This window comes from Sinocyclocheilus anshuiensis, unplaced genomic scaffold (genome assembly GCF_001515605.1).
Source record: "Sinocyclocheilus anshuiensis isolate Anshui unplaced genomic scaffold, SAMN03320099.WGS_v1.1 scaffold787, whole genome shotgun sequence".
NCBI lineage: Eukaryota > Metazoa > Chordata > Actinopteri > Cypriniformes > Cyprinidae > Sinocyclocheilus > Sinocyclocheilus anshuiensis.
This window is the reverse complement of record NW_015548230.1, coordinates 534878-555772: the sequence shown is the minus strand read 5'-3', so window position 1 is coordinate 555772 and position 20895 is coordinate 534878. Positions and strand designations below refer to the sequence as shown.

The window sequence follows — 20895 nt, the reverse complement described above, 5'->3', positions numbered from 1 at the left end:
AGGGTTAACGGAAATGTCTGTAAAATTAATGTCCTGGCAGAAAATTACTGGTACATTTTTCGTTTATTTTTTTTAGCGTGCATGTGTGTGTGTGTGTGTGTGTGTGTGTGTGTGTGTGTGTGTAAAGAAAAATCCATAAACATAGGGCACAATGTACTGTATTAATATGAAAAAAACTTTTTTACAGGTGTTTTACCTGTATTTTGAATTTTGCACTTCATTGCATCGTGTTTAGGGTTAATGGATATATTTATATGTGTGTGTGTGTGTGTATGTATATATGCAATAAATTAATGTCCATTTTACAGATCATATTTAAAGAACAATTCACTTTCCAGAATTATCTAATTTACTTACTAAGTAATTATTATTACATAATATTATTACATAACTAATATTCAAATTTTCAGGTCAATATTTGTTTAATCAATGTTGTCAATTTAATTTGAGAAAAGTGTATCTTACATGTCAGGGAACACATTGGCATAATTATTCACAATTAATGTTTATTCATGTTTTGTCACAAAACTCACTTTGACATGATGAAATTTATTTTTTAGAATTTCAGTTCAGTAAATTTCCTGTCATTACCATTCAAACTCCAAAATAACATCCTGTGGGTGTGGCCAGTTCAAATGAACCAATATGTCATTGGTTCATTAACTTAAGTATTAAGATTTTCTAATTAACTGGCCTAATTTAATTACCAATACTTACATTCCGAATTTTGCTCAGCCCTGATTAATGAGTGTTTGTGTTTAAGAGACACATTGGGTAAAGAAAGAGGATAAGTTGTAGCCTACATTCACAACCTTCTTACCATTATTTGTGTTTTCAGTCCAGAAGTAGGCAAAGCCATGTTATCAGTAGAGTCGCATGGTACTTATATGCAGTGTTGGGGAGAGTTACTTTTAAAAGTAATGCATTACACCAGAGCTGTCAATCAATAAATTGGAAAAAAAAAAAGTAACTTGCGATACTTATTTGAAAAAAGTAACTCTGATATTCTCTTGTAAATTAAAAAGTAATGCGTTACTTTACTAGTTACTTGAAAAAAGTAATCTGATTACGTAACTCGCGTTACTTGTAATGCGTTACCCCCAACACTGCTTATATGATTATCATTCACATAGCCTACCATGCTTTATGTCCAAAAACATAATTTTCCATTCTATATGCCCTATAAAACATGGTGTAATCACGAAAAATGTCCAGAAAACATGGTGTTACCATGTTAATACACCATAAGAAGCATGGCAGTGCTGTGTAGTAGCCTACTACGGTACAGTGGCGTTTTGAAACCTGTTATGATAGAGGTGACTCTTACCTTGGACACCCCATCTTCGTTGGCCTGCGCCTTTCTGCGGAGCTGCATGAGCGTCCACATGTCGCTGAGCGCGGTGTCGGACCTCATGAGCTCCGAGGCGCTGGGCAGAGCCTCCAGTGCGCACATCTGCTCCTCCATCCGCCGCAGCTTCTCCTCCATCGCCCTGTAGGGGCTCGAACTGTCCAGCAGTGAGGCTTTAGTCTGGGACGGACTGTCATGATCGCTGTCCGCCTCCTTCCAGGCAGTTGTGACCCTCTCGATCTTCAGGTGTCCCAGGATGGCGTGCAGTAAAGTGTGCAGCGCGCTGAAATGGACGGATCCAGCTTCAGGGGTTCCTATGGAGAGATCCAGCAGCTCACGCAGGCTTATGTCGCTCGACATGCCCGGCGACTGTTTAGTCCAGCTGAATACGGTGCGGTCAAGAAATGAGCCGCGGCGTCTTGGTTGCTTCAGCAACCGATTCAGTGGCAGCAGGTGACAGAGTAGAGCGATGTACACATTATGCACATTTACATTATTTATATTTCGAAGGGAAATGCTACAGTGTGATGATAAAAGTAACAAACAAACGGATTTCCTCCGTTTTATTTTCATTACAAGCTATACAACAAAATTGGCCTATACAAATAGCCAGTGTACAAAACATGCATTCATAAATAAAAAATGACATTCACGAAAAAGAGAAAACATGCATTTTATTTGTTTATTCCTATGAATGTTTCTTTGTCCCAAAATAATAATAATAATAATAATAAAACTGTATGATTGTAAATAAATCTATCTTTTGTCATTATTGTTTTAGTTATTAATATAAACACATGCCAAATTCATCCAAGGTTTTCCTTCATATATTCAAATTTTCCATGTCAAGCCCAAAATTGTTATGTACAGTATCGTTTAAATGTTTTTATCTAAAAGGTATGTCGCAAATGCTTTGCTGCAGTTTATTTTTACAAGCACATTTGTCCATAATAGATTTTTATGAGCAGCTGTTTAACCTTATCAAGATTTGTTATTAATAATATACTTATTGCAAAATAATAACTACAAGCTCAAATTACAGTTTGTAAACACAACAACACACTCTTTAGGTCTGAGAAGAGTCTCATATTTCTTACATTAAAGCCAGTGACATGTATTGCCATATATGACAATATAGTTGTCAGTTGTTGATTAAAGCATTTATCAAATAAAAACATACTTTATATATAATAAATGTAGACAAAGAGAGAGAGAAAAAATGAATTAAAATGCATTACGCTATTTTTGTGGGTGATAAGTGTCAAGCGTCAGGGTGTTGTAACTATCAAAACTTATCACTAGCAAATATTATTATACCAAACTGTTAAGCAGTTTGGTATAATTTGCACATTTAATAATTTATACTTAATGTTTTATTTAAAATAATAAAGTAATAATAAACCCGATTCGTACACCATTAGTTCAACTTTTGTGTTTTTATAAATTTTTTTAATATATAGAACCATTGTGAATACAAACATTATGTTTGTACAAGAACTTTCATCTTCTTGGATATCCTTATTTGTCATTGTCCCACAACAAAACACTTGTTACTGTAAAACAATTGTATCATAGCTGACAAAAAGACATAGGCGAGAGTCAAAGGCTCCAAAAGGACTTTAATCCCATATACACACATTTATAAAAGAAAACAGAATATCCAGGTTCCATTACCATTTTTACAGTACGATACATTCAAGTATATGCCCAGATATTCATATCACATTGTCCCTCAACATCCTGTAGATTGCACTGAACCAAATGAAGCTGAATAACGTACATGTAGCTCCTACTCCCATGCAAATGAGCTCGTAACATATGTATTGTGAATGTATTAAGAGTAGAGCCCGACCGATATATCGTTTCGCCGATATTATCGGCCGATATGAGCCTGTTGCCGATATATCGGTATCGGTGAATATGCCGCCGATACGAACATTTTTTTTACAGAGCATATAACGCAGATAAAATGCTTGAAATGGTGTAATTACTTAGTTTGTCCAACAGAGTGCGCTCCATTGTTTGCTACTGGCGACCTGGATGAAACGCTTTAAAGCTTAAGTCTATGGAAAACCATTGAAACGTTACTTTGACATATCTTCTTAACGGCACGGCGAATCCGCACCAAATTCGGGGGATCCCTTCAGCTCAAGGAACCCTCTCTAACGCGAATCGAGTGTACATCTAGAGGCCCTCTTTCGAATGAGACCACTGCCGTGTGGATAGCCCCCGGGGTTCCGGAGTTCCAGGTGGTTAAATTCGCGGTCCAGCGCCGACCGATCTCGCGATCCCGGGAGGCTACCGACGCGCGGAGAGTGGCATTCGAGAGGGCTCCTTGAGCTGAAGGGATCCCCCGAATTTGGTGGAGAATCTGCTGGCGCGTTCGTGAGATACTGACACCAGTCAAAACTTTCCCTTCAGTAAGGAGGTCTCTTGTTCAGGCAGCAGCATTCACGCGTGGTCTTATTCGACCGTAAGTGCCCTGCGAAATGGACTTCACATGAAATTCTGCCATGATTCCAGTTCCAAGGGAACGTACACGTTACAATCAAAGGGCATTAAAGTGCGCGAGATGTTAATTTAAATTGTATTGATTTACAGAGGTATATTATGTCACACTTCACACTTCTCTAGTAAGTTTCGTCTGTGTGTGAAGACAGTAGCGCTAATCCGTGAATTGAATTGAATTAAAGTTGAATAAACTGTTCAGTGCACTGATGTCAGACTCATTTTGAATAAAGTTTGTTAAATTGTTAAATGCCCTGCCTCCATTACGTATCTCTGTCACGTCATTATAAGTGTTTGATCACCACATTTGCGTGATCATTGCAAAATTCTGTTTATGTATATACTGTATTCTATATATAGTACCAGTCAAACGTTTGGACACACGAATGGAAAAGTGTCCAAACTTTTGACTGGTACTGTACTATAATATACACATAGAATATCGGCCGATATATCGATATCGGCCTTTTTTTACCCCCAAATATCGGTATCGGCCCCAAAAAAAACCATATCGGTCAGGCTCTAATTAAGAGTTTTCTTAATGCATTATTATCAATGACATGTTGACTTAAGCCCAGCTTGATATTATTATAGTTGCAACTGTGAAAAATGATTCCCAAATGATTCCTCCTCTGATTGACTATACCAGCGATTGGTTTCATTGTAATATGAGCTCACTTCACACAAATAAACAAGGACAAACCTAAAAAAAATAAAGCAAATTTCTACAAAGAGTGCTTCAATCTTTGGCAAAATTAAAAAAAAAAGAAAGGCAACTGGCAAAAAGAATTAAAATAAGACATTCTAATTTATCTACTGACTGTGCATTGAGTGTTTCACGTTGATACTGATTTTGTAGTTTAACCATATTTATCATCTATAGTCTCACAGCGTATTGTACATTAAAATGATGTTGCATTGCACAGTGATTTATTGCATTTGCACTAAGACTTCTTTACAATAACTGCGTTTAAGTAGTACAGTAACTATTTAAAGGAATAGTTCACCTTAAAAAAAAAAACAGTCTTCATTTACATAACCTCATTTTTGGTTTTCGTGGAACAAAAAAAAGCTGAATTTCATCTACATACATCTCTTTTCCATACAACAACATTCAAAGTGACCACATTCGTCGAGCTTGTCCAAAATGGACAAAAAACACAATTCTATGTGTCTAATGCACTATATTCCAAGACTGTCAATGTCATATAATACATTTCTGTGAGAATCGGATTGAAATTTAGGTCAATTTAGGCCCAAAAGCTCAAAAATCTCATTCTTGTATTCAAACTGGTAAGTTGTGTTCGTTTGCGACAAATACAAAAACCAACAGTGTTTGGCTGAACCTCATGCAAACAGTTTAAAAGGAACACTCCACTATTTTTGAAAATAGGATCATTTTCCAAACTTTGCTGCCGTACCATGGGTGCAGCAGGCGCAATGATATTACGCAGCGCCTGAAAATAGGCTAACTTCCGTCAACATAACCAACGTGACCACCTGCTTGCACAAGGAGCATGCTGGGCACTATTTTCAGGCGCTGCGTAATATCTTTGCGCCTGCTGCACCCATGGTACGGCAGCAAAGTTCCTTGATTATTACGCCGGAATGAGAGTATAGTTCCTAGCCATATCGGCCTAGAAAATCACAACTTTTCATTTTCCGTCGGTCTTAGTACACGATGTAACTACAGAAGAGCCAAGTTTTAAATAGGAAAAATATAGAAACTCTTTGGTCATTTTTGAGCGAGATGCTAACGGTCTAATCAGATTCAATGATCTATGCTAAGCTAAGCTAAAAGTGCTACAGCCAGACCCGGAGATCGGCTGAATGGATTCGAAAACGGTAAAACTCAGCTGTTTAACTCTAGGGGAGTTGGAAAATGAGCCTATTTTCAAAAATAGTGGAGTGTTCCTTTAAGCGGCATTTTTGAAGGTGGACTCAATTTTAGAGCTTTGAGGGAAGGGAAGTTTATCAGCTTAAATTTCAATATGTTCCTGAGACAAAGCGATCGTAGGGCTTCAGAAAACTTGAAATATAGTGCCCGAGTTGTATGAACCGCTTTTATGGCATGTTCATGTTCGTTTCAGTGCTTGATATCTGTGGTCACTATGAACTGTCTTTGTGGTGAAATGAGCTGCATGAAGATTCTTCAGAAAATTCTCCTCATGTTCCACAAAACAAATCCATACGGGTTTGGAACAACCTGAGGGTGAGTAAACCATGACAGACATTAAATCTTTGGGTGAATTATGTCTGTAGTAAATTGCTTCTTGTTTAAAGTGCCCCTATTATGGATTTTTGAAAATTGCCTTTCATGCAGTGTGTAACACAGCTCTAAGTGAATGAAAACATCCTGCAAAGTTTTAAATCTGAAAGTGCACTGTGTATAAAGTTATTGTCTCTCAAAAGAAAGAGTCGACTCTGAATCATTGAAACGAGTCATTTTTAAAACGAATCCCAAGCCGTTTCATGTTGACGTCAACATGAAACATTAGCATATTCCCCGCCCACATGTTGGTCTTTTCTCGTTGGTCTGAATGAAAATGCAAATTCATTCTTTGCCACTAGGTGCCGCTTCTGGAGCGGTAAAATAGCGGTTTCTCCAGTAACGCTGAACACAAAGCAGCACTGCGCTCACAAATGCCACTTTATCAGGCGTTACAGGCGAGATGACATTAAAATGAGAACAATCACCGCAGATTAGCGTCACGCAAAGGAGGGGTTTGGAAAAATGAGTCATTAAACTAAGTGTTTGGGAGTCGTTGAGCAAGTAAGGTAAAAATAAATGCATATTATAAGACAATGAAAGTGTTTTTTGACCTTGCATGCATGTCGTCCTGTTGTTGGGGACTCCCAAAACCAAAATATGAACCTTTCATTACCCATAATAGGGGCACTTTAATGTTCAAGAAAATAAGCATGGTTGGAAAGATAATGAGACCATAGTTACAGGTTTCTGGAATTGCACGGTATAATGCTAGGTGAAAAGTAAAAAATGTGAACAAACCTTTTATTGCATTATATAGCACTTGATCCTTGATCCCATCTGAGGAGTAAACGTATCGCAAGTGCACGTAAAGAAACGAGTCTATACAGCCGATTCGCTTGAAAAGGAGAATGGATACATGGACTAGGTCATGGATCTCAAGAGCTAAAGCAAAGAAGAAAATGGCTGTTGAAGATGGTTTGTAGATCTGCACACTGATGCTGATGGCTGGAGATGAGACGGTAGTTCTGGCACTTCAGTCCTATCAGATACTGTCATAATCAGAGTCCTGTCGACTGCTGATAACGCCCCGCTCCACCACAAAGAAAGTAATGGTGCCCAGGAAGCCCACCAGCACCATGATGAGCAGCTGCCAGTGGAGGAGAAGGTAGTTGCTGTAGAAGAAGGCCACCGCAGCTGTGATGGACTGCAGAGAAAGGAGGAAACGTTGTAACGTCATGGGCCAAAAACACATACTACTCAATAAACAGATTTGTGGTCAATAAACTTGGGTTTTTCCGAAGACTGATTCTTGAATCTCATAAAACCATAAGAATATACATTATATACTATATATATATATATATATATATATACACTGTCTTACACACTTATATATATTTTTTTTTTTTGTTTGTTTGTTTTTTTTCCCCATGCAAAATTTATATACATATCCTGTAAATACATCATGGCATTTTATACTGCTTTTATTTTATTCTGATTTCAATACTGTAACACATACATACATATAATGGGAGTTGGGGGGGAAAGAAAATTCCATTACGCAAAAATTTTAATGATCATAAAAATCTTTTTTTTTTAAGAATAACAGAAATGTCTTATTTACATGAGGGGTGACCACTTAGGACAAGGTGAAACTGTCAAATACAAATATATTCCTGCAAAGAATATACATTTACTATAATTATTTTTTTTTTTTTTTTCACTATGCAAAATATATATACATATCCTGTAAATACATCATGGCATTTTATACTGCTTTTATTTTATTCTGATTTCAATACTGTAACACATACATACATATAATGGGAGTTGGGGGGGAAAGAAAATTCCATTACGCAAAAATTTTAATGATCATAAAAATCTTTTTTTTTTAAGAATAACAGAAATGTCTTATTTACATGAGGGGTGACCACTTAGGACAAGGTGAAACTGTCAAATACAAATATATTCCTGCAAAGAATATACATTTACTATAATTATTTTTTTTTTTTTTTTTTAAATTATATTTAATACATTTTTCTCAAATGTTTTCAAGTAAATGGGTGAATCTCATAAAACCCCAACAACATAAACAAATGATCGCCCCAAAATCAAAAAGGAAAGAAAGAAACTTCTTAAAATTAGCTTAAGGCACCAATAATCTCGATAGGGTTCTTTTTAGGACCATTATGTTCATGCCACAAAATATATTTTACACAATATATATCTGCAAAGACATATTGAATATGTATTGTGCCATTAATTTCAAATTTATTCTGATTAAAAAAAAATACTGTTAAAAGCCTAATTAAGACAAATGGAAATGCGGGAAAAAAAGAAAGTATCATGCAACTTTTTTTAATACATTTCATAATGCAAAAATTGACTTTTTTAAAGCAAAATCTAAGTTAATTATTACGTTTATATATATATATATATATATATATATATATATATTTGGGTGAAACATGACTCCGTGAAGCCATGTTTCATGAAGCCATGTTTCCACAGGATTTTTAAATCCAAAAATTTAATGACTTCTGATGTTAACAATTAAAACACTTTAACAAAAGGAAGGTTCAAACCTGTACAAATTTAAAGACAGCAAATGCTGAGGCACTGTCGTCCCGGAACAAGAAGCCCACAATGCTGATGAGCTGAGTGTTGAAACAACTATCACCCAGACCCAGCAGGAAACTGCATATCAGCGCCACAGTCACACTGACAGAACAAGCCAGAAAAGGGTTAATATACAGCTATAGCATCTTTATGTCTGACTCTATTCTCAATGCTCATCCTTGTTGGAAAGTCCAGTACTGTAACTGTTGTATCTTACCTGGGTTGGATAAAAGCCTGCATTTGTGTGCCTTCCTCTGGGGCCACGGGAGCATCACTGGCTATGTTGAGGAAGTGGATGTGATTAATCACGATTAATCGTTTGACAGCACTAATTATTCTTATTCTTATTACTGTTATTATTATTATTATAAATACATTATTAGCATCTAAAACAGTGTTTCTCAACCCTGGTCCTGGGCGCCCCCCAACACTGCACATTTTGTATGTCTCCCTTATCTGACACACCCATTTCAGGTCCTGGAGTTTCTTTTAATGAGCTAATGAGTTGAATCAGGTGTGTTTGATTAGGGAGACACACAAAATGTGCAGTGCTGGGGGGCGCCCAGGACCAGGGTTGAGAAACAGTGATCTAAAATAACAAATCTTAAGAGGTCTACTAAAGGTGTCCCCCAAGGTTCTGTTTTGGGCCCTCTTCTTTTTATCTGCCATTATGGTGTGAATTACCACTGCTACCACACAGATTTTCCTTTGAGGGACTGAACTTACCAGAGTATGCAAAGGGTACGCTCAGTAAAAGCATCTCTTTGGTCACAGCTAGCTGTATGGATCTCTCTGTTGAAATGAGATAAGAGATCTTAGTAAATGAACCAAGAAGTTAATAATATGCTTTAAAAACACAATTTTAAATCTTTGAATATATTTTGGTGCCACTTACTGAATGCCTCAAATGCCTGAGAGCACAGACTCTGGGATGGACTTAAGAGTAACAAGAATAGGAAACAAGGCAAAGGAAAAAAGACACCATAAAATATGATTAAACCAGTCCAGAAAAATGTCTTGACTTGCAGAAGTGCATAAAAATATGCACTTACACCACAGAGCTACTATCAGAGATGTCTGCTGGTAGTAGTGACTCAGAGGCATCAGTAGGTGCAGGTTCAGGGTCTGGCCGCTGGATCAGGAAAAAAAGGAAGTTGCCCACCAGGCTGATGACCGTTAGTGAGATGAAAACCGTCTGGCGGTCTTTATCTGACACCAAGAAACAACATTTTTCAGCTTTATTTGACTAGAGACCCATGTTATAATTCTGTCTAACCATTCAAAACTGATTTTGCATTAATGCTTCTTTTACAGTATCTTCATGTTATATGAAATAAGCAAACAATTAATTTATTTAAACCAATAATTACTGTTACAATAAAAAAAATCAATTTTTACACACATTATGACTGTCCTACAGTTGTGGGCGATTTCCACCAAATTGGCCAGACCATAGTTTATTATATAAAATATACTCACCTGTTATGTGACTCTTGCCACGCCAGGCAAAATATATGTAGAGATTACCAAAGAATAAGCTGTGAATAAAAGAGAATCAATGAATCATTGTTCCTCTTGTTCCTTCTACACATACTTGCCATACAATGGCAACAAGCAAGATGTACCTAAACTGCATCAATGCCCAAAATATTCCACTGTTTCTTCCAATGGTGGAATCTTTGGAGTTGATGGTGAGCAGATTCCCTTGGGCCGTCCATAGCACTGCGAGACACAAAGTTAGTTTTAGAGAATGTGTGGCTACATAATATGTTTTCACAACTTAACAGATAATGATATCCCACCTGCAGCTGCGATTCCGAGCAACACGGATAAAGTGTAGAATGACGAGGTGTACGGATGAATGAAAACAGCAATATAACCACTAAAAGAGAGCACAGATTGAGTCTTTTTAATAAAAACGTTATCATAAATAACTAAGAAAATTGCTCATTTATTACTAAATTTATACTACTATACTAAATTAAATCCTTTAGGCACTTACCTGTAAACAAGTCCACTAAAAAACAAAGACAACTGAGGTCCAATGACAGCTATCACTGAGGGCGCTATAAGGTTAGACGCAGAGAATACAGCATAGATAATCGCCATGCTAAAAGAAAAGCATGAGAAGCATGTGTTAAGTGTGGTATTTTCATTAATAATGATCACCAAAGTAAATACAACATAACCGTTTCATTGTGTTTTATAGAAAAGCCAAAGTGAAAAATCCTTCTACAGGTTATTACTTTTTATTTACAGAAGGGGAAACAAGGCGCAATTGTAACCATTTTTCTCATAACTCATAAACAAATACAAATCTACCTGTCGTATATTGGTATAAAATAAACATGTGACAACAGTAATAATATTACTCAAATATTTACATTGAGAAATACTAGATCAAAGAGTTGAATTTAATCCAAGACAAGAGAAAGTTACAATTTGCTCACTTACAATGGTTAGAGGCAACTGAAACACTTACATTAAATAATAATAATAATTAAAGCTGCAAGCAGCGATGAACGGGCCCTCTCATGAGTTTTAGAGAATGTTTAGGCCCTCAAAAATGCGATTCACTTTGGAGAAGAAGAAGAATAATAAGAAACGGAGCAATTCCAATAGGGTCCTCACACCATCGGTGCTCGGGCCCTAATTATATTAACCCAATACATACCACATATGTACACACCTCAAAAGAATCAATATATCTAATCTAATATATAGCTATTCATAATACAAAAATTATGAATTGCTTATTTAAATATTAATACTGTTCATTAAACAATTTAAATATTAAAAATTATATCATAACCAGTTACAACTGCCCTAACATCATAGTCATGATAATATCCTGATAAAGCCACCAGATAATTTTGATTAATTTTTAACCACATACACACACTTTTTGTTTCTTCCCCCCCCCCCCAATATTTCACTTCCATCACAAAATAAATAAAAATGGCAAAATTATAAAATTTCTCATGGAAGGAAAACTCTATAGAGTCCGTGCTGAATAAGTGACACAGTCACACGCCAACCGCTTACATTTCTGTTTCAAAGTTCTGGGGTTTTTTTGTTTTTGAGAACAGACAGTGCTTCTTTGTTACATAACCATGGTCAATGTGATTCCTGAGGTCAAAGAGAGATTCATTAGATTACAGCACAACATCAGATGACCCGATTTTCATGCATCAGCCATCATAAATCTCATTCAAAAAGGGTACACAGGCCAAAACATGTCACATGACTTGAGCAGAAATAGAGCACAGCTGTGGGATTCTGAAAGTAAAAATCCCATTCATCGCTTTTGTGTGTATGTGGATATTTTACAATACACTTCTATTGCAATTTTCGTATCATTTTTAATAAATGCACTTTTTACTGCCATTTTTTGTGTGTCATTTGCAATGCTTATGCAATTAACTATGCATAAAAGACGTCTAGTACACAGTCTCGCAATTTTATATCCTTTTCAAATCAGCATTTCTAATGTTGTGCTTCATACGGGAGCTGACTGGCTGAAGTTTTTTTAATACCCATTGAAAAAAAAGCGAATGAGAAAGTTACTTCTGGCACCTGAAGGCCACTGAAAAAAGTAGGTGGATAGCTCTATAAAGAATGTGGCTCTGAAGGAAGAAATGAAGAAAACGAATACCTTGTGTAGCCACTTCCATGAAACTCTGTACTGTTGAAACTCTTTATTACGGTTTGCTGGAAAAAAGTGAAAATGTTGGTTTGAATACATTCTTATAAGCCTAGCCGAATCTGATGTGATAACATTCATCAGATCATGCATTTCTAAGTGTGAAAAACCTCAAAACCCAAATCTGATGTGATAACGTTCATCAGATCATGCATTTCTAAGCGTGAAAAAGCTCAAAACCCAAATCTGATGTGATAACGTTCATCAGATCATGCATTTCTAAGTGTGAAAAAGCTCAAAACCTACTTCAATATTCCCACAGGTGCCGAAGGCAGTAAACATAACCATGAACCCCAAGCCCAGGATTATGATGTTCAGCAGGGTCTTTCCTTCTGGACTCATGTTGGCTTACAGTCTTTAGCTCGATGACAACCTGAGACTAGTGAACACACAAAAGCATCACAGTCAAGTAACACCTGGTTAAAAACGACTGGTTAAACCTGACCACAACTGGTTAAAAACCTGACCATGCTATTTTCCATATGTTTGCTTCCTCATGAGATCAAACAGCTCTGAAGGATGTTAATTTATACTGAAACAGTTATTGTACTGCATGTGTGATGGGAATAAATCATGTTTTTCATTAAATAATGTATGATCAATAAATTATTACTCATATCATTTAGACTTGGACAACCGACTGCAATGATAACTGTGCTCAGTAAACTTACCGACTACTTGGGTGCGCTGATGTAAACAGCTAATTCATAATGTGAACACCGATATGGGGGGAAAAAACAGTTTGTAAAGCTGGTTAACGTAAAGATACATTCGTTTCCGACTTGTCGCTGTCTGTATCTGAAATAAAAAATGTCGGTCATGTGACATCTATCAGCTGGCGGTGACGTCATAACCAGCCTCCACCAACTGAATTGTGGGTAGTGTAGTTTTTCCGTACGTCAGTACTGGAATTAAAAAATGTATTAAAAGCATATAGTTAAACTGTTAAAGTTAGATATAATTTAGAGTATTTCTGAATTTGTCTTGTTGGTGAAGTGTATAGTCAGTAGAGCAAGCACAAACTCTCACATAGTCCTTATTTAGTAATCTATATATTTATAAATAAATAAAAAAGAGGGTTCATAAGTCACGTTTCGATGTGTGTAATTTCAAATAATGTTAACCTTACCTGACCCTATAAATTTAAAACAACTTTAAACTTACAGATTTTATCCATCAATCATTACTTCAGAAATGTTAAAAAAGGGATAAATATAAACTGTATTTTAACTATTCATTAAACTAATCATTAAAAAGCTTTGCATTTATTTTGGATTTGTACTTATTCAGTTATATTTGAGATACAGAAACGTACAACAATGAAAATAGTGTTCCAAGATGAGGCTCTCACTTTTATGTAAAAAATATACTTTTTGGCTTCACTGAATATTCTAAAGAGGATTAAAAATGATTTTATTTAATTCGTTTACTCATATATTTTGACCACATTTCACATGTACAAATTCAAGTCGTTGACTGTTATCTGATATTTTATGCCCCATTGTTCCATTTGCATGATCTTTATTTATTTATTTATGTATAAATACTTGTATAATGTTCAGTATCTGCATTTGAACGAAAGTGCATGTATAATGTTTATTCAATAAAAAAGCTAAATTAGAATTCTATTCCCAAAAAAGTTTTGTGAATTTAATATTTTTTCATGTCATTACATTGTTTAGAGCGTAAGAAAAAAAATTGAATAATAGCAATTTTGAAAACTGATATTTTATTAATATGCTATGCTATGGCCTCTGTATAGATAAACACCAGGACTCAATTAAAAATAAATAAATAAAAAGACATGAATGAACATGAATAGGCAAAAACACATTTTTTTTAAATCACCAATACATTTTTATGTTTCAGGATTTTAGATTTCAGGACGAAGTCTGCTGGGGAAGAAGGGCCTGCATCCTAAAACTCTTCATTGGTAAGGACACACAACACCTACCTGAGTTACAATTCACTGGAATAATGTGCAGGAATGTAATTCAGACTTGCAGATGCATCGCATTGGTAAAAATTGGACTTGCACAGCAGGCTTTCGTTCTGCTTTGACAATGCTGTGAATGGTGTTGAACTCAATGTGGAATAGTTGCCTCCAAGCTGCTGAATCATGGCAATGTAAAAGCAAGGCTGTGTGGTGCAGTTTGAGCTGGTAGAGGTGTACGTGATCCAGCTACCTGCTCCTGCTGGGGTTGCTTTGAAGCAGATGGGTGTTTTGGTGGTGCTGAGGTACGTGTACGAGACAATGGTCAGACAGTGTCCCGCCTTAGAAAAAGTAAAACGCAAAATTGCTGCCAGTTGCTTACTTAAAGGATTAGCTCACTCCAGAATAAAAATGTCCTGATCATTTACTCACCACCAAGTCTTCCAAGATTGTCTTCTGTCAGGTTTTTGGAGGAAAACATTCCAGGAGTTTTCTCCATATAGTGGACTTCAAAGGGGACCAATGGGTTGAAGGTCCAAATTGCAGTTTCAATGCAGCTTCAAAGGGCTCTACACAATCCCAGCCAAGAAATAAGGGTCTTAAATAACAAAACGATTGGTCATTTTCTACAAAAAATAAAATAAAAATGTATATACGTTTAACCACAAATGCTCGTCTTGCACTAGCTCAGCGTTCACGACTTCACGCGTTACGTATAGTCACTTTGGAAAGGTCACACGTGATGTAAGCGGAAGTACCAAACCAGTTTGTTTACAAAGAGAACATGCAAAGAAAGTCAAATGCCCTTTACAAATAAAAGGTAAAACAACAATGTCAGACGATTTTGAAGTTGGAGGAGAAATTGAGTTTTTCGCAGACGAAGACGCCAATCGCAGAGCTAGTGCAAGACGATTATTTGTGGATAAAATGTATATAAATCAAAAACCTACATTTTTTTTTCCGACTGAAGAAAGAAAGACATGAACATCTTGGATGACATGGGGGTGAATAAATTAATGAAATTTTTATTCAGGAGTGACCTAATCCTTTAAAGCTGAAAATGTGAATAAACGTAATAATTGCGTTATGGCATGAGTAAATTTTATGTCATAGACATAGTATGAAATTACCCTGCGTATTTGATTTAAAAATTTATTTTTTTTACTATGTATTTGAGATCAATAGATTAAATAAATATATATAGATAGACATTTCTATATATTTTATCATAAAAGTAAAAATTTGTAATATATAAATATATATTATCTATAATTATACACTCTTTGGATGCAAACCAGTTGAACATTATGTAACACTAGTTAAAAACAAAAGTATTAAAAACAAAAAATGATAAAACAATGTAAGACCAATATGATAATCCTGATTGGATGAGACACACATGAAGCCATTGTAAAATGACCATTATGAGCACGTGCGTGGACGTCATACTGCCCAGCCCTAGACGATACGGTCCGAAATCTCAGGAAATTGGCTTGCGTAGTCATTTTAATGTGATGCCGTTAGTACATCACATGCATCACCAATTTTATTTATTTTTTTGTTAATGGTTAACTGTCTGTATCATCTTGATCCCCAGAGACTGTGTGCTCCGTGTAATTGTTCCCTTCTTTCCCCATCTTTCATTTCCATGTTTTCACACGTCTCATCACATGTCTGACCACAGTTTTGTGTTCTCTCAGGTCCGTCTCATCGTGGGTCGATTCTGCATGTGTGACCTCGGTTGAAACCTGAGGAGCCTCGGATTGAAACCCCAGAAATCTACACAGTGGCTACATGGGCCTAAAGGTCATTATGACTGATTGGCATAGTTGAACTGTTCAATAGGTATATTGTTCTTCGTGTACATTGTTCCTATTTTCAGTGAGGTTACTTCGTTGAGTGGGACAATTGTCACAATTCTATTGGCCTTTTAAGGTAATGCTGTTTCAGTGATGGTTCAGAGTGTGCTAGCTGCAGTTGTGTAACTTTTATAAGACGCTGTATAGAAATTCATCTAGATTGGGCTTTTTTTGGTTAAAAATCTGCTTTAATTTGCAAATGCTCACATTTATTATTCTGCTTTACTTTGAAATCATTTGGAAAGTATGAATAGCTTGTCTTCTGATGACTGTATATACCAGTCCTGATGTTAAACCATTTAATTTTGGCCTTCCGTGTGTGATATTTGGATTCTAACCCAATGTCTTGTGTATTTTTTGTGCACTAGGCACAGTTGTCTAGCTGTTGAGTTTTGCAGGTTAGCGAGTGCTTGGCTGTTTCCGGTTTTCTTCAGATTGCAGCTGTTGCAGGCCGAGGGCAAGCAGCATCTGCAAATACCTTTTTGGTGGCATAAACGCTGTCATCTGATGAAGTTCTTTTATTTTGTTGTTTAAATTGGAGCATCTTAAACTATACGATGAACTTTGCTCTGTCCTTTGATTTTTGGATCTTTTTGGTTTTTGTTTGCATCAAATGTTTCTAATGGAACATTAATGCACTTGAGATCCCACTTGTGTATCTATGGACCAGTCTGCACTGCAAGAATAGAAATGGAAAAAGTGCACTGGTTTTTAAAAAGGCATCTGGTGAAAAATTATGAATGGAGAACCCTTTTAATATTACCCTTATCAGTTCCAAACTCTAGGGTATTTTACAAGATTGCTTCAGGGTTTCTGCAGGTCTTAAAAAGTCTTAATTTGTCTTTCCACAAATGAAGGCCTTATCTTCAATCGGAGCAGAAAGTAAAATTCATACAGTCATGGCATGGGATTAAATGCTGCTTGCACTGTAAAAAAAAATAAATACCTTCCTTAGTATTTTTGTCTTGTTTTCCAATAGAATTATCTATCCACCCTTAAAACAAGATACATTTACTTACTACAAAATGAAGATATGCATTCTTGTTTTCTGGGAGACTAAAAATTAAGCAAGTTTATGCTTTAAGCAAGAACACATCCGTCAATTGGGTACAAATAAAAACATGTTTTCCCTTTGAATTTAGTTGCTTTTCTGAGCCCGCTGGCAGATATTTGTTCTTGTTTTAATCCTAAACTCAAAACAATCCTAAAACAAGACTTCATATTGCTCATCAAGTACTCACTCACTCACTCACTCACTCACACACACACACACACTCACACACACACACACACACACTCTCACGCACACTCACTCACGCACACTCACTCACACACACACACACACACTCATCAAGTGAATCAATGTACATTGATTTAAGAATTTTGAGACATTTGCACTGGAAAACAAGACAAAAATACTGATGAAGAACATTTTTTTACCAGTAAAAGTTACTTCCATATTGTAGTGGTTGGGAGTATCGAGGGCTTTAAATCCATTCAACCAATCATACCAATCTCTTTCTCTGTTGACGTTCTATTGGATCTGTACGCTTGACACCCGACAACCAATCAGCTTCCAAACTGACAGTACACTATGAAACAGCCAGCCAATCAGATTCTTAGATTCTCCAGTACGGGCGGGATGTGAGCTATTAGCACTAGCAGTTAGATTGCGCCTTAAGGCGTGAAAGGTGCTTGCTGCCAGCAGGTTATCTAACTTTAGTTTATTATCCAACCCTTCAGTATATCAATCGCCTCCCTCTCTGAAATAAATATAACTTCTGTCCTTTATAGCGTACACCGCTGTCGGCAGCAAAAGAGCCGCACACACATCTACAAGGCCTCCAGTGACTGACTAGCCTCTTCAGTCTCCACGGGTTTTCATAACATAACAGTTAGCAGTAGCACACGAGCTTAAAGCGCCAACCCAAAGACGCGCTGAAACGCCGAGGAATGAACCATAAAAGTAAGAAACGGATCAAAGAGGCGAAGCGGAGCGCCAGACCCGAGCTGAAGGACTCGAGCGACTGGACCAAACACAATTACTGCGAGAGCTTTGAGCTGTCACACCGGACAGTGAAGGTAACGTGTAGCACAGGCGTTACCCGTCGAGCTGGACGCCACACGTTCGCAGCAGCATCTGCCAGTGGCTGCACACTTCCTCGTGTAATAAGACGCACTTTAAAAGTTCGTTGTTGCTAGAACAGTCGAATAGCAATGAACATATTTTATGTTTTAGATTAAAAAAAAAATATACGTCGTGTTGAGGTGTTTTTAGAATATTTTAGATATTTCTATTATATAAATATACAATATCACAGAGTACCATGGGATATTATACGCACCGTCATGTCACTCTAAAACTGTGGTTCTCAATCAGGGGCCCGGGACCAACGAGGAGGCCTCAGCAAACTTACAAGGGGCCTAAAAATGACTTGCAATGATTTAAAATGAGCTGCGCTTACACTGTCTGCTTGAACTACCTCATACATCCAGGTTTTTCCAAGTTTAAAAGTGTGATTTTTGTTTTTCAGTCAATAAATTAATGTAAGGTTAATATAATTTTAAAATGCCAGGGGCCTTTTAAAAAAATAAAGAAATAGGAATATAATTTTTCTAGTTAAGATGAGCTTTAAAATCTTTTATTGAGTTGTAATTGGGAGGGAGAGAGAGAGTGGGAACCTTGAAGAACGTTAAAAGTTATGGAATCCTGAAATGTAATTATTTTAATTGTAATTATAATTATTTTAGTTACATATTTTTATCCATAGACACTCGTAGTTTCTGTAAATAATAATAAAAAGTTTGAAAACAAGACCAAAGTACTTTGGAGACAAATATTTTGAGAGCAACTGTGTGTGATTTCTGTTTTAGAACACAGAAAGTGAAATTTTGGTGAGTCTTAAAGCAGCTTTTTTTTCATACAACAGTAGTTCTTGTGAATGTTGACCTCTAAAATGCACAAAAACACCATTAATTGGTCACTCACTCACACCCACTCTCACACACTCACACACTCACTCACTCACTCACTCACTCACTCTCATACACACACACACACACACTCACTCTCACACGCACGTACTCACTCACACTCACTCGCACACACACTCTCACGCGCACACTCACTCACACACTCACACGCACACGCACACTCACACGCACACTCACTCACACACTCACTCACACAACCAAAAGGGATGTAGATCTGGCTTGGAGACCTAGGGATTTAGTGTACTTGCCTGTGCATTTTGGCTCAGAGACCCAAACGAGAGTCTTCATGCAGCTGTTTCCATACAACGGTAGTTCTGTAGACTGTCTACCTCTAAAATGGACAAAAACACCATAAATTAAGTACCGCTTATGAATTATATTCCAGAGTCATACAGTAGCTTTGAGAAGCTGACCAAATAGTAATACATTAAAAAGCCTATCAGCGTGATGATATTGTCGTTGGGGTTTCAATGTCAAGCGCCACTGGCATCAATCCTGGCAGTTGACTTTTTATTCATCAGTGTTTACTTTTGTTGATGCTTATGATCATCTCCCGACGTTTTTGGCTTGATCTACTGTAAAAAAAAAAAAAAAAAGGCTTTTCTTTTAATCTGAAGGTTAAATTCAGTCACATTCAGGAACATGCCAGTTCTTTTTCCTGCTAAGCATCATCATCCACTGGCCTTCAACTTCAGATTTAAGTGCTCTGAGGTTAATGTATGACTTTCTTTAAAGCTACTGTGAAACGCCGTTGTAAAAAGCTCCATAGAAAGTAAAAACGACTTGCCTGTCTTTGTCCAGGACAATGTGGAGCGAGTGGACACCCAGCGTCTCAGTGCAGAGGAGTTCATTCAGCGTTTTGAGAAACCGTATAAACCCGTCGTTCTGCTGAACTGCCAAGACTCGTGGCCTGCCCGGGAAAAATGGACCTTGGAGCGACTCAAGCGCAAATACCGCAACCAGAAGTTCAAATGTGGTGAGGACAATGATGGCTACTCTGTCAAGATGAAAATGAAGTACTACATGGAGTATTTGGAGTCAACCCATGACGACAGCCCCCTCTACATCTTTGATAGCAGTTTCGGTGAACATGCGAAGCGGCGCAAGCTTCTGGAGGACTACCAGGTGCCCATTTTCTTTAGGGACGACCTCTTTCAGTTTGCGGGGGAGAAGCGGCGCCCTCCGTACAGGTAACCAGATGTTTTAGAAATGCAGCTATTACCTAACATTAAATAAAAGAATGAAGATGCTAAATATATAACATGATATAATTAGTTGTAACTTTTGATGAAAAATTGAAAAAATATCATTTTATTTGTTGCAATCACATTTGTGACCCTGGAGCACAAAAGCAGTCTTAAGTCGCTGGGGTATATTTGTAGCAATAGCCAAAAATACATTGTATGGGTCAAAATTATCGATTTTTCTTTTATGCCAAAAATCATTAGGATATTAAGTAAAGATCATGTTCCATGAAGATATTTTGTAAATTTCCTACCGTAAATATATAAAAACTTAATTTTTGATTAGTAATATGCATTGCTAAGAACTTCATTTGGACAACTTTAAAGATGATTTTCTCATTATTTAGATTTTTTTGCACCCTCAGATTCCAGATTTCCAAATAGTTGTATCTCAGCCAAATATTGTCCGATCCTAACAAACCATACATCAATGGAAAGCTTATTTATTCAGAAAATTTACAAATCTCAATTTCGA

At 36.7% G+C, this 20895-nt stretch overlaps 2 protein-coding genes across 4 annotated transcripts in view; one reads left to right on the top strand and one right to left on the bottom strand.

Annotated features, from left to right (window-relative positions):
* Positions 1-6699: 6699 nt before the first annotated feature.
* LOC107654570 (UNC93-like protein MFSD11) lies at positions 6700-13201 on the bottom strand. Its single transcript, XM_016441703.1, has 13 exons — positions 13062-13201; positions 12637-12769; positions 12343-12398; positions 10690-10797; positions 10490-10569; positions 10313-10409; positions 10167-10225; positions 9740-9896; positions 9583-9623; positions 9414-9479; positions 8905-8986; positions 8654-8789; positions 6700-7272 (listed from the first exon to the last, which is right to left on the bottom strand). The coding sequence occupies exons 2-13, from the start codon at positions 12730-12732 to the stop codon at positions 7111-7113; spliced, it is 1140 nt and encodes a 379-aa protein (XP_016297189.1). The 5' UTR covers positions 12733-12769; positions 13062-13201; the 3' UTR covers positions 6700-7110.
* A 4541-nt stretch (positions 13202-17742) lies between these two features.
* LOC107654591 (bifunctional arginine demethylase and lysyl-hydroxylase JMJD6-like) overlaps positions 17743-20895 on the top strand; it is a 10526-nt gene continuing 7373 nt past the window's right edge. The window contains exons 1-3 of one of the 3 annotated variants that reach the window (XM_016441742.1): positions 17743-17890; positions 17977-18264; positions 19978-20366. In XM_016441742.1, coding sequence (XP_016297228.1) covers positions 18136-18264; positions 19978-20366 — 518 coding nt within the window. In that variant the 5' untranslated portion in view covers positions 17743-17890; positions 17977-18135. Of the gene's footprint in view, positions 18265-19793; positions 19888-19977; positions 20367-20895 lie in introns of all 3 variants that reach the window. The other 2 variants (XM_016441744.1, XM_016441741.1) reach the window with 2 other exon arrangements.

Excerpts from the sequence above, each read along its gene's own strand:
- LOC107654570 (XM_016441703.1), bottom strand. The coding sequence starts at position 12,732 with ATGAGTCCAGAAGGAAAGACCCTGCTGAACATCATAATCCTGGGCTTG. Across the intron at positions 8,987-9,413 it reads CGTACCCTTTGCATACTCTG|ACATCCACTTCCTCAACATA; the intron begins GTAAGTTCAGTC and ends TCGTGATTAATC. Across the intron at positions 7,273-8,653 it reads CTGTCTTTAAATTTGTACAG|TCCATCACAGCTGCGGTGGC; the intron begins GTTTGAACCTTC and ends CTTTCTCTGCAG.